The sequence below is a fragment of the Prionailurus bengalensis genome, chromosome B1 (genome assembly GCF_016509475.1).
Source record: "Prionailurus bengalensis isolate Pbe53 chromosome B1, Fcat_Pben_1.1_paternal_pri, whole genome shotgun sequence".
NCBI classification, from domain to species: Eukaryota; Metazoa; Chordata; class Mammalia; order Carnivora; family Felidae; genus Prionailurus; species Prionailurus bengalensis.
Genome location: NC_057344.1, coordinates 43,356,390 through 43,370,995, shown reverse-complemented (window position 1 = coordinate 43,370,995; position 14,606 = coordinate 43,356,390). Strand labels below are relative to the sequence as shown.

Genomic DNA, 14,606 nt, shown 5'->3' with positions numbered 1-14,606 from the left:
CAACAAACATTTTGACTTTATTTTTTGCTTAACTGGTTTCATTTTTCATTATAAAGGGTGATATTTAGATTTTAATTACATTAAGATCCTTTTCCATCCAGAGGCATTGGTATTCTCAAATCTTACCTTGACTGTCCTTTCTTTCTTTTTTTAATGTTTATTTTTTTTCTCTTGAGAGAGAGAGAAAGGGAGAGAGAGACAGAGAGACAGAAAGAGAGAGAGGGAGACACAGAATCCAAAGCAGGCTCCAGACTCTGAGCTTTCTGCATGGAGTCGGATGCTGGGCTCAAACTCATGAACTATGAGATCATGACCTGAGCAGAAGTTGGATGCCCAACAAACTGAGCCATCCAGGTGCCCCTTGACAGTCCTTTCTTAATTCATTCAATAAATTGTATCTGTATGTGAGTATGTGAATCATTCTGGTTCTTATGACAATTGTAACAAGCAATAAACATTCATTTCAAAAATACAGGTATGCAAAAGAATGAAACAGTGACCATTAATTTTAGCACCCAGGATGATTATTGTTAAAATATTTTAATATATAGTTGCACACATGTGTGTGTGCATATATATTGGTGTTTTTATATTTCACCAAATGTGATTGTACTTAGAATTATTGCAATTTTTTTATTCTAAATTAAAATTCATATATTTAGAATGGAAATATCAAAGTACTTTGTTTTATTGACCTAAATAGTTTCTGAACATAGGCAAATGAACAAATTACAGAATTTTAGGAAGCTGCTTCTATTACAAAACTAAGAGTATTTGCAGTTGAGGTAACAAATAATTGATTTTCTGGAATTAATTTTTATTTCCTTGATCCTTTCCCTTCAGTTAATTATAACCTTCAAGTTATTTGTGTTAGGGCTTGAAAAAAAGAGAAAAAGGCACCACTGGCATTTTGTTTGTGTTATATTCTATTTTGTTTTCTCTTGCAGCAACAGTCTGTAACAACATTGGCCTGGAGAAAGGACATTACCAAAGAAATCCTCAGAAACTGAACTAAACCAAGAAGGGAAAAATAATTTCACCCTCAACTCTGTTGGCACTACTGATGGTTTAAAGTATGAAATAATAAATCATCAGCACTTGAATCACCAAAATTATGTCTGATGTTTTCTCTGTATTTTCAGTCTCAGCTTCCACCCTATGTACTCCAACATGAATCCATCAGAGGCTCTGAATCAGGTGAAAGCAGTCTAAGACCCTCATCTCATGAAGCCAAGAGGGCCTGCCAGTTCACTCTCAAGAGTGAAGTATACAGTGTTGCATTTTTCCCTTATGCTCCTTAGGTTGACCCGAGTCTTCTTTCCTCAGTCCAACCTCTCTTCTTCTCTTCAGAGCTCCTGGCTTTCAGCTAGCCTGTGACTTGCCCCAGTGGCACTTATGAAGATAGGATCCGAATTCAATCCAATGCTTCTCTCTTTGAAAGCTATATACATGCTTGAGCCTGTTGAGACTCCTATTTACCAAGAGCAGATTTACTGTAGAGCTAAGGAAGCAAAAGCATCAGGGCCACTTACTTACATAGGGCTCTTTTTAAAGTCAGGACCCAATTTTATATTCTCTTTTTCAGAGATAGTTCATCAAATTTGATAGAGTTTGGGCCCTACAGAATCTGAATTTTCCTCTTTGCCCCAACCTTGGCAGTGGTGTGCTGGAGCCATTTCGTACCAGCTTACAAGAATTCATTACTAAAATCTGAGAAATTTTGCTCTCATATAAAAAGACAACAAATTTTCGGGGCGCCTGAGTGGCTCTGTTGGGTTAAGCGTCCGACTTCGGCTCAGGTCATGATCTCATGGTTCGTGACTTCAAACCCCGCGTCGGGCTCTGGGCTGATAGCTCAGAGCCTGGAGCCCGCTTTGGATTCTGTGTCTCGCTCTGTATGCCCCTCTGCTGCTTGCACTCTGTCTCTCGCATTGTCTCAAAAATAAATAAATATTAAAAAAAAATTAAAAAAAGACAATACATTTTGGTGAAAATGTGGAGAAATTGGAACTGTTGCCCACTGTTGGTGGGAATGCAAAATGGTGCAGCTGTTATAGGAAAAAGTATGGTAGTTTTGGTATGGTAGAAAAGTATGGTAGAAAGCTACCATATGATCTGGCAAAGATGGAGAAAAATCATTTTGCTTTTAGATTAGAAAAGGGAGATGGATATTGAAAATAGGAAGGTGCCACTGAAATAAAATGTTTTGCTTCTTGGAAGACCATTTCTCTATTACTCATAATTTCATACAAATTGTGTAAAAGGCCAGTGAAAAGTTGGAAATTGGGTGGTTGTGTAAAACTTTGAGGATTTAGAAAGCTTATGAAAGAAATTGAAGAAGACACAAAAAAAATGGAAAAAGATTCCATGCTCCTGGATAGGAAGAACAAATATTGTTAAAATATCGATACTACCCAAAGCAATCTACATATTGAATGCAATACTGATCAAAGTAACACCAGTATTCTTCACAGAACTAGAACAAATAATCCTGAAATTTGTATGGAACCAGAAAAGACCCCAAATAGCCAAAGCAATCTTGAAAAAGAAAACCAAAGCAGGAGGCATCACAATCCCAGACTTCAAGTTATACTACAAAGCTGTAATCATCAAGACAGTATGGTACTGGCACAAGAACAGACACTCAGATCAATGGAACAGAATAGACAACCCAGAAATGGACCCACAAACGTATGGCTAACTAATCTTTGACAAAGCAGGAAAGAACATCCAATGGAATAAAGACAGTCTCTTCAGCAAGTGGTGCTGGAAAAACTGGACAGTGACATGCAGAAGAATAAACCTGGACCACTTTCTTACACCATACACAAAAATAAACTCAAAATGGATGAAATACCTCAATGTAAGACAGGAAGCCATCAAAATCCTCAAGGAGAAAGCGGGCAAAAACCTCTTTGATCTTGCCCGCAGCAACTACTTACTCCACACATCTCTGGAGGCAAGGGAAACAAAAGCAAAAATGAACTACTGGGACCTCATCAAAATAAAAAGCTTCTGCACAGCGAAGGAAACAATCAGCAAAAATAAAGGCAACCGACAAATGGGAGAAGATATTTGCAAATGACCTATCAGATAAAGGGTTAATATCCAAAATCTGTAAAGAACTTATCCAACTCAACACCAAAAAAACAAATAATCCAGTGAAGAAATGGGCAAAAGACATGAATAGACACTTCTCCAAGGAAGACATCCAGATGGCCAACCGGCACATGAAAAAATGCTCAACATCACTCATCATCAGGGAAATACAAATCAAAACCACAATGAGATACCACCTCACACCTGTCAGAATGGCTCACATTAATAACTCAGGCAACAACAGATGTTGGCAAGGTTGCGGAGAAAAAAGATCTCTTTTGCATTGTTTGTGGGAATGCAAGCTGGTGCAGCCACTCTGGATAACAGTATGGAGGTTCCTCAAAAAGCTAAAAATAGAACTACCCTACACCCAGCAATTGCACTACTAGGTATTTATCCAAGGGATACAGGTGTGCTGTTTCGAAGGGACACATGCACCCCCATATTTATAGCAGCACTATCAACAATAGCCAAAGTATGGAAAGAGCCCAAATGTCCATCGATGGATGAATGGATAAAGAAGAAGTGGTATATATATATAAAATGGAGTATTACCCGGCAATCAAAAAGAATGAAATCTTGCCATTTGCAACTACATGGATGGAACTGGAGGGTATTATGCTAAGTGAAATTAGTCAGAGAAAGACAAAACTCACATGACTTCATTCATATGAGGACTTTAAGAGACTAAAACAGATGAACATAAGGGAAGGGAAACAAAAATAATATAAAAACAGGGAGGGGGACAAAACAGAAGAGACGCATAAATATGGAGAACAAATTAAAAGTTACGTGAGGGGTTGTGGGAGGAGGGATGGGCTAAATAGATAAGGGGCACTAAGGAATCTACTCCTGAAATCATTGTTGCACTATATGCTAACTAATTTGGATGTAAATTTTAAAAAATAAAAAATAAAGTTAAATTATAAAAAAAAACTTTGAGGATTTTTATTCCTATTTAGGAAACACAGGGCTTAGTCGTTCTGTATCAGTCAAAATATGTGCTGTTACTCAGATATACTTTCGTATGAAGTCATTTAATAGTAAATGTAAATTCTCAAATCAAAATGTAAAACCATTTCCTCATTGCTTATTGCACACAGGCTTTGATCCCTGACATTTTTCTGGAATCACTCTGGAAAAATTCCCTTATCTCTACAGTGTTAAATTCTATGGATTCATCTCAGTCCTCTTTTTCTGTCTTTGTTTATTTGTTAGTTTGTTTATAATTGATTATTCCTCATTTAAAATTTGTTCCTTCTTTCATTTCTGAGACATTTCATCTCTTCTGACTCCTAGTTGCACATCTACCTCTGAGAATTCTTTCTCAATGTACTTTGTTACCATCCATTTATTTTTCCTTAAATATTGATGTTATTCACCTTGACTTCCATCTCTTTTCATTGTACACCAGCAGTTCATTACTAACTGTGCATCATTCTACCTGGGGAGATTTTGCAAAATCCTTATTCTGAAAGCACTACCTCTCGAAATTTGTATTCAGTAGGGTATATCTCTGATAATGCTGGTTATTCTCCTGATATAAAATACTCTTCATTGCTGTTAACTCAAATATATATATATATATATATATATATAGAGAGAGAGAGAGAGAGAGAATCTGAAGTGTGTATATACACACACACACACATACATACATACACACACATGTATAGGTCAGTGTTTTATCTGAGTTCATATGCCAACCTAAATTCCTGGTAGCCTCATGATGAACTAGACACAGATTACCAAATTAATTCTTGTTGGTGATTGTACCTCTCCCTAAGTGTGTTATGCAAGGTCATTTTTTGAATTCCTGGGTAAAAGAAGAGCCCAACTTAGATAGGTAGAGCTCACGACATGCAGAGTACTCACATATGGATCCCCTAGGAAAATATACAGAGCCTGCCTGCTTCTCCAGAATTATAATTAGAAACCAGGACACATTCCAAAGGAGAATGATTTCATCTATGAAACTTGAGATGATCCATACTAACATGCTCCCCTTTGACTCATAGCTTCAGCTGAACATTATTTAGATGGATTCTGATGGATGGTTTATGTCACCTTGTAAAGGTATAGCCCATTTTCTGGGCAGTGGAGTCTGTCCTTTATTTGATGACTAGACCTCCAGGCTTCTTCAGTCTTGCAGCTCTGTGTTCTCAGCACAGGACTCCATAGTTGCCAACAAAACTGAAGAAAAGTGTGGAAAACTCACTCCTGTCTGCTATCACTAACTGTCAGTGATACAAAAAATTTATTCTTATGGTGGATTGGCTCAATTTAGTCACATAGTCCTAACTTCAAAGGAGGCCAGAAAACATCAGAACTCATGGAATATTTGGTGACCATTATTGTCCCTACCACATATGAAATGGAAAAAAAATTAAGGCTGTGTGGTATCTGTGATAATTGTGGCCTGCCACAGTTCCCATGATAGAAGACCTTCTAAAGAACCTTTTGACAGGGCTGCAGTCATAGATTTGACTAGATCAGCTCCTGTCACTCATAAGTCCCTATAGAATCAGTTTGCTAGTTTCTGGGTTGGATGTTAAACAAATTTCTGAGGTACACTGACACTGGAAAAGTCCCATTGCTGTACTGACAAAGACTTTAGCCATTTCTAAAAGTTGGACACCCTGGATGCACATAAGTATGTGCATAAACTGAGTGCAATGTGTGACAGGCACAGGAATGTTCCTTACAGTCTTCTTGCTATAAGGAGCATGAGTGGTGAAGGGTCTGAGCTGCCACACTCTGAAATACACAAGTACCTTTTTGTCGAGGTCACACTGCCCATGATCTGCTCTCAACCAGTGGTGGAATGTTGATCAACATACGAAAGCAGGCATTCCTAGGAGACTTAGGACTCCTCTGACAGCTGACTCTGGCTTGAAGACTCCCCAACAGTCCTGCTGAAACTTCCTTATGTTGAATGAGCCCTCCTTAAACTATGTGAATCCTAGATTACTGCCTTCCAGTTTTCCCTCCCTCTCTCCTCTCCTTGGGGTCAGACTTGCTTCAGTCTGCCACCTTTCTCAGCCTTTTCATCTTTCTGCCCATTTTCCACATAGTGGTTTTCCTCCTAATAAAATCTGTGCACATTTAGTCCTGTCTTGGCATCTGCTTCTCAGAAGATCCAGATTAAAACAATAACGAAAGTATTATGAGTAAATTGGTAGTAAGATGTGGATTTGGTTTGGTTCATTGAATCTGGGAACAAATCAGGACAGGATCCTGGTTGGAAAAAAGGGCACAGATAGTCCCTAACACAAGGTGGCAGTACGATTCTAAAAATTTCATGGCAACTGGGAAAAGTAGCCCAGTAGAGGAGAATGTAGTGGTAGAGATGCAATAAACCAGGTTTTTAAAGTCAGTGGAGTTAGTGGATTACTGCTAAATTTTGTTAATGCCCTACAGAAGGATGATAAGAGAACTAAGGCTGTTGACAAGAAGTTACTGGCTATGCCTGTGAGCCATAGAGTATCAATGGTACTTACAAAGAGGCCTTTATCAGCCATTGTTGCCTATCAGACATAGGTGGATGGAAGGCAGAAAATCTATTTGTTACACTTCCAAGTTTAGAGACTTCTGAATACTCAAAGGAGCTCTGTTAGGCTGTGGGAAAAACCTGAGATCCTGAAAATAGGAAAGAGGACTTCTGGATGTATGCCACTGAGGATGTTGATTTTTTTCACCCACCTCCTCCACTCACTGGTTGGAAGCCACTGTGCTTGAAGATGCTGCAGAAATTTCTTCCTCACAGAACAATGGATGCCTTCACCCCTATCTCATAGGAATTTCTGATTTCTTTTTCTGACTCACAGGCCAATAATTCGGGTTAGATCCTATCAACACAGATGGTGATGTGCTGGCCAGGTGGTAATGCTTGGCTGCCAGAATCCAAGAGACCTAAATCAGCATGGGTGAAGGAGCAGCCAAGGGGACTTGACTCACAGGTAGTTTTGCGGAGAGTAAATAGAGGATTGTGGCTTTTGGATGCAAAATAGATTGGCAGCCAACTAGAGAGTTGCTTGACATCAGTAATGAAGAGAAAGCAAGAGTAGCAGGACACTGAGAATTGTTTTCCCAGTAAAAAAAATCACAATACCTGAGTCCCAGTTCCCAGACCTGAACCATTTTTCAAATCTGAAACCCATTAACTGAAAACATGGTTTGGTTCCTTGTTGGTAAAACCTTCTAACTCCATGGAAAGTATAAACTGTCATGATACCTCCTGTCTTTCCCTAAAGGAAGCTGCAGCCAATTACTCAAGTGTCTGTACACTGACAAAAGGGGACTGACATTATATTTTGAGGACAATTAGACACAAATTCTGGGTTGATATTGACATCATCAGCACCCTTGTTGGATTTGGGGCCTATGAGAACCAGGTGATAAATTGGTTCTTGGCTAAAGTTTGGCTCACAGTTGCCTCCTGGGTATATACACACCTCCAGTCGTCATTTACGAGTTCTCAAGTGAATAATTGGAACTGATATACTTGGCAGAGTAATCCCACATCGAATCCGTGATCTGTGGAGTAAAAGCTCTCCTAGTAGAAAAGACCAAAAGTAAATCTCTGACTGATACCATTTTCCCTTGGCCAAGATTGTAAATGAAAACAACATATCTTGTATGGGGACAGATGGTAGCTACACTTGTAGTGAGCAGAGCATAATGTATAGAGATGTTGAATCACCATGTTGTACTATTGAAACTAATATAACATTCTTTGTCAACTATACTCAAAAACAAAAAAACAAACAACAAACAAAAAACAACAATAAAAACATATCTTTGGGGAAAGGAGATAGTGGAAATTAGTACCACTTTTAACCTGCAAGGGTGGTGGTCTCCATCATATTTTTGTTTAATTTCTCAGTCTTGTCCCAGCAAAATTGAGATGGAACCTGATAAATGATTAGACCAGTGCAGAGTTAACTAATTGTATAGTTGGCCCTTGAACAACAAGGGGTTAGGGATGCTCCACAGTTGAAAGTTCATGTGTAACTTTTTTGACTCCCCAAAAACTTTACTAAGAGCCTTCTGTTGTCTGGGAGCCTTGCCGATAACATGAATACTTGATTAATACATATTTTGTGTGTTATATGTATTATACCCTGTATCCTTACAATAAAGTAAGCTAGAGGAAAAATGTCATCAAGAAAATCATAAGGAAAAGAAAACACATTTACAGTACTATACGTATATTTATGGAAAAAAATCTGCATATCACTGGACCTGAGAAGCTCAAACTTGTGTTGTTCAAGAGTCAAGTGTATACCTAATTTCAATCAATGTGTCACATGTGGTATCATTTCTGGAGGTGATTAATAACACCTCAGGCGCATAGCATGTGGCCATTGATCTGGGGAATATATTCTTTTCCACTGAGATCGGAAATAGTTTACATTCACGTTTACATTCACTGACTGTGCTAATTCCCTGTGCAGCAGGAATAAGAAAATGAAAAATACAATACACACCAGAGGAATCTCTTCTTTCCTCAGTGTGCCTCTGGTATCCTCTAATGGCAAGGTTTAGCATCGCCTTCACTGGTAATGGATAAAATGTTTAGAATTCAATCCATTTTTGCAGAGTAGGTATTAAATAGTGAATTCAAATCTGAGAGGCAATAAATTGATAACTTGAATATGATCAGTTAAAGGAAAAAGCCTAAGCTAGTTTATGGGTGGTTTGGCCTGGCCTTCTGGGTATAGGCCTGAAGAGTATTAAATCACTGGGGACAAGGAGGTCTGGGGTAGAGGCATATGGGTACAAAGTGTTAATATTTTTGTATTACATATTAATGTCCACTAGAAAACATTCATTGCCAAGAAAGGTACTAGAAAGAAAGTTTCCCCCAAAGGTGTCGTGATAGGCATATAAATGACATGGCCATGGTAGCTATATATAGGCTTGATACCATAGATTTCCACTTACTGAGGCAGACAGAGTTATTGCTGCCTCTGAATGTCAAACTTGTCAAAGGCAGAGACCAATATTAAGGTCCAATTTAGCACTTCTTTTTTTTTTTAGGAAGGTAGCTGCCACTTGGTGGCAAGTTGATTATATCAGAACTTCTTCCATCCTAGAAAGGACAGAGTTTTCTTTTAATTTTGTTCAATTATTCATTCGCCTTTTCTACCTGCAGAGTCTTGGTTGGCACTACTGTTTATGAGATTACTGATACAACCAGTAATATAGTGGAATCCATAGGCATTAGAATCCCACATTGCATAACATCTGACCAGGGCACCCACTTCACAGTGAAGAAGGTATGAGAATGAGCCCACGACCATGAGATCTACTGATTGTTTCTCATACTGTGCCACTTAACCTCATAGAACTCTTGAACAACTACCTAAAGGTGAAAATGAAGCACCAGCATGAAGGTGGTATTCTAAAATAATGGGATGATATCTGTGATGACTAATTTTATGAGTCAACTGACTCAAGTATAAAATGCTCAGATAGGTGGTAAAACATTACTTCTAGATATCTGAATAGAACAAAAAGGTAGACAAAGGGTGAATTTGCTCTCTCCTTGAGACACCCATCTTTTCCTGCCTTTGGACATCGGTACTCTTGTTTCTTGAGAACTCAGATCAAGGGCTTACATCATCAGCACCAAATTCTCAGCTCATCAAACTCATCAGACACTGATTATACCACCAGTTTGCCTGGTTCTCCAGCTTGCAGATGGCTGATCATGGGACTTCGTGGCTCCCATGATCACATGAAACAATTCTAAAATAAATTTCATATGTATCTTTATATATGTATATAGACATCCCATTGGTTTGGTTTCTGTGGATAACATTGACTAACACAATATCCTTAGGATGTAATATATTTATTAGTCCAGAATTCCTAATGTATCGCTAAAAGGAAGGAATATAGAATGGGAATATAGGGGTGGAAGTAGGAGTGGCCCCACCTACTTTTTTCCCAATGTCCAACTGGGGGATTTTTTGGCTTTCTGCTCCACATTCTTGGATCTTTGGGTAAGAGATGATGATTCCCAAAGGAGGCAGGCTCTTTCCAGAAAAAAACAGCAAATTTCTAACTTTCTAACTAAAATACAAGGATCGCTGCTATCAGGGCACTTTGAACTTTTTGTGTCCAGTGACAAAAAAAGCAAAAAAAAAAAAAAAAAAATAGGAGTCACTGTCCTGGCAGGACAGTGGACTCTGATTAGCAGGAGGAAATGAGAGTGTTTTTACCCAATGGAGGCAGGGGTAACACAGTTGGAGCCCATGTGATAGACACCTGAGGGTGTCCCATTGTAACCATGAAAGGACATGTTCAACAATGCTGAAATAAGGAAAGTTTGATTATTAAGGCTTCTGGCACTTCAGGATAAAGTTCTGGTTACACCATCAGGAAGCCAGGGAGACCTTGCAGGTGAGAGCTGAACAGGAGGGGAGTTTAGAAGAAGCAGTAGGTGCCAGGGGTTTGGATTTCAACACATATTTTATTGTGATAAAAAATACATAACTTAAAATCTGCCCTCTTAACAAATTCTTAGTAGACAGTATTGTTAACCACAAGCACAATGTTATACATAGATCTCCAGAATGCTTTATTTTGCATGGTTGAACTTCTATATCCACTGAGGAGTAACTCCTCATTTTGCCCTGCCCCCAACCCCTGGCAACCACCACCACCATTTTACTCTATGCGTCTAAGTTTGACTACTGTAGATACCTAATATATAACTGGAATCGTGTAATATTTGTCCTTCTGTGACTTGCTTATTTCAATTGGCATAATTGTACTCAAGGTTGATCCATGTTATAGCATGTGACAGGATTTCTTTACATTTCACGGCTAAATAATATCCATTATATGTATAAACCACATTTTTTTAACCCATTAATATGTTGACAGACATTTAAGTGCTACTATTCACTATATGAATGTTGCTGCAATGAAAATGGAGTGTAAATATCTATTTGAGATCCTGATTTCAATTATTTTGAATAAATACCTAGGAAGGGGATGTCGCTGGGCCATATAGTTGTTCAATTTTCAGTTTGAGGAGGTTCGACACTGTTTTCTATAGCAGCTGCACATTTTTACATACCCACTAGCAGTGTAAAGGGGTTCCAATTCCTCCATATCCTCATCACAACTAGTCATTTTCTGAGTCTTTTTTTTTTGTATGCCCATCCAAACACGTGTGAAGTAACATTTTGGTTTTGATTTACATTTCCCTGATGATTAGTGATGTTGGACATCACTATTTTGCTATGGAGTTATAGGAGATTCTTGTAAGTTTTAGACATTATTTTTTAAAAAAAATTTTAATGTTTTATTTATTCTTGAGAGAGAGAGAGAGAGAGAGAGAGAGACTGAGTGGGTGAGGGGCAGAGAGAGAAGGAGACACAGAACCTGAAGCGGCTCCAGGCTCTGAGCTGTCAGCACAGAGCCCAATGTGGGGCTCAAACTCATGAACGGCGAGCTGACCTGAGCTGAAGTTGGACGCTTTAAGGACTGAGCCACCCAGGCACTCTTGGACATCAATTCTTTATCAGATACACAGTATGAAAATATTTTCTCTCATTTTGTAGGTCACCTTTTCTTTTTTTTCCATGCAGAAGCTTGCTACTTTAATATAATTTCACTTATTTTTGCTTTTGTTGCCTGTGCTTTTGGTGTCATGGCTATGATTGCTGTTATGAAGTTTTTCCTGAAGTTAAGAAGCTACAATTTCAGGTCTTGCAATTAACTAATCCACTTTGCATTGATTTTTGTGTGTGATGTCAGATAAGGGTTCACTTTCATTGCTTTGCTTGTAGATATCCAGTTTCCAAATATTATTTGTTGAAGACACTATGCTTACAGCAATGGGTATTCTTGGCTCCTTTTCCAAAGATTAGTTGACTGTATATGTGTGAGATGACTTCTGGGCTCTCTATTGTGCACTATTTGTTCATGTGTTTGTCTTTTTTTTTTTAATGTTTATTTATTTTTGAGAGACAGAGAGAGACAGAGCGTGAGCAGGGGAGGGGCAGAGAGAGAGGGAGACAGAATTCGAAGTAGGCTCCAGGCTCTGAGCCCTCAGCACAGAGTCCAATGCAGGGCTCAAATCCATGAACTACGAGATCATGACCTGAGCCAAGTCAGACATTTAACTGACTGAGCCACCCAGGTGCCCTTATATGTCTGTCTTTATGCCAGTACCATACTGTTCAATTACTGTAGCTTTTTAATCTTTTCAGATCAGGAAGTATGAGGCCTCCTGCTTAGTTCCTATTTCTCAAGATTGTTTTGGCTCTAAAAGGTCAATTTTTGTTCCATATGAATTTCAGGATTGTGTTTTCTATTTTTATAAAATAACACCATTAAAATTTTGATAGGAATTGTGTTGAGTCCATAGATCACTTTGGGTAGTTAGTATGAATATTTTAACAATATTAAATCCTGTAATCCAATAGCATAAAGTGCCTTTCTGTTAATTTTTGCCTCAACTTCTTTCTGCAATGTTTTCTACTTTAAGTGTACAAGTCTGTCTCCTTATTGGTTAAGCTTACTCCTAAGCATCTTTTTGATGCTATTGTAAATGAGAGGGTTTTTTTTATTAATTTCCTCTTTTGGTTGTTGATTGTATGTAAAAACACACCTGATTTTTGTATGTAGATTTTGTACCTTAAATCTTTGCTGAATTTGCTTATTAGTTCTATCCTCTCTTATTTTTTGGAAGAGTTAGAGAAATATAGGTATTAATTGTTCTTTGAATGACTAGTAGAATTCAACAGAAAGCCACCTTGTCCTGGGCCTTTGTTTGTTGGGAAGTTTTTAACTACTGATTCAATCTCCTTAGCAGCAACTGGTACATTTTCTATTTCTTTATGATTTAGTCTTGGAAGGTTGTAGCTTCAAGGAATTTATCAATTTCTTCTAGGTTGTTCAATTTGTTGGCATATAATTGTTCACAGTCATCTCATATGATCCTTTGTATGCCTGTGGTACCAGTTTTAACTTCTCTTTCATTTCTAATTTTATTTATTTGAGTCATCTCTGTTTTTCTTGGTAAGTCTTGCTAAGGGTTTGTCCAATTTTAAACTCTTTTCAAGGAACCAGCTCGTGATCTTTTATCTTGATCTTGATCTTGATTCATTGATCTTTTCTATATCATTTATTTCTACTCTGATTTTTATTATTTCCTTCCTTCTACTAACTTTGGGGTTAATTTGCCCTTCTTTAGTTTATTTATTTGCTAAGGTAGTTGTTTATTTGATATAAATATCTTTACATTTTTTAAAAAGTTTATTTATTTTGAAAGAATCAGAGACAGCACGAGTGGGGAAGGGGCAGGAGGAAAGGGAGACAGAGAATCCAAGTAGACTCTGCACTGTTAGCATGGAGCCTGATGTGGGGTTTGAACTCACAAAACAGTGAGATCATGACCTGAGCCAAAACCAAGAGTTGGACGCTTAACTGACTGAGCCACTCAGGGACCCTCTTGTATATTTTTAAGTTTATTTATTTTTACAGAGAGAGAGAGAGAGAGAGAGAGAGCACGTGAGTGGAAGGGGTAGAGAGAGTGAGCAAGAGAGAATCCCAAACAGGCTCCACACTGTCAGCACAGAGCCCGAAGCAGGGCTCGAACTCATGAATGGTGAGATCATGACCTGAGCTGAAATCAAGAGTTAGACACTTAAACAATTGAGCCAACTGACTGAACCATTGTGCAATTATTTGATATTTTTCTTGTTTCTTGAGATAGGCATTTATTGCTATGAACTTCCCTCATACACTTGATTTTGCTGCATCCCATAAGTTTTGGTATGTTGTTATTTCCCTTTTCATTTGTCTTGCAGTATTTTTTTTTATTACACTTTTGATTTCTTTGCTTAACATTTGAGGTTCTTTCATAATCTACATAAGTGTCATATGTCAGACATTCAGTCTGAAACTTTCTCCCAGTCTGAATTTTAATATTTTTAATCCTCGCAGCAGGGTTCCTCACAAAACATATGTTTCAAAATTTAATAAAATCAAATCTATATTTCTTTTTATGTGTTGTGGTTTTGGTGTTAAGGTCAACAACTTTTTGACTAGCCCTAAAATCACAGATATTTTCTCCTAAGTTTTTCTTCCAAAGTTTTATTGTTTTATATTTTATACTTGCTCTTGGATCAAATTTTATCTAATTTTGCATAAGGTATGAGATATCAGTCCAGGTTCATTCTTTTGTTTGTGGATGCTTAATTGTAGTTGTATCATTGAACCAAGAAGCATAAAATACCTACGGATAAATCTAACCAAAGTTGTAAAAGATCTGTATGCTGAAAACTATAGAAAGCTTATGAAGGAAATTGAAGAAGATATAAGGAAATGGAAAGACATTCCGTGCTCATGGATTGGAAGAATAAATATTGTCAAAATGTCAATACTACCCAAAGCTATCTACACATTCAATGCAATCCCAATCAAAATTGCACCAGCATTCTTCTCGAAACTAGAACAAGCAATCCTAAAATTCATATGGAACC

General features: G+C 37.8%; 1 protein-coding gene across 1 annotated transcript in view; it reads left to right on the top strand.

Annotated features, from left to right (window-relative positions):
* LOC122473300 (disintegrin and metalloproteinase domain-containing protein 5-like) overlaps window positions 1-1,112 on the top strand; it is a 124,202-nt gene extending 123,090 nt beyond the window's left edge. The window contains exon 21 of the mRNA XM_043563664.1: window positions 948-1,112. Within this exon, the coding sequence (XP_043419599.1) occupies window positions 948-960 (13 nt within the window). The 3' untranslated portion in view covers window positions 961-1,112. The remainder of the gene's footprint in view (window positions 1-947) is intronic.
* The last annotated feature ends 13,494 nt before the right edge of the window (window positions 1,113-14,606 follow it).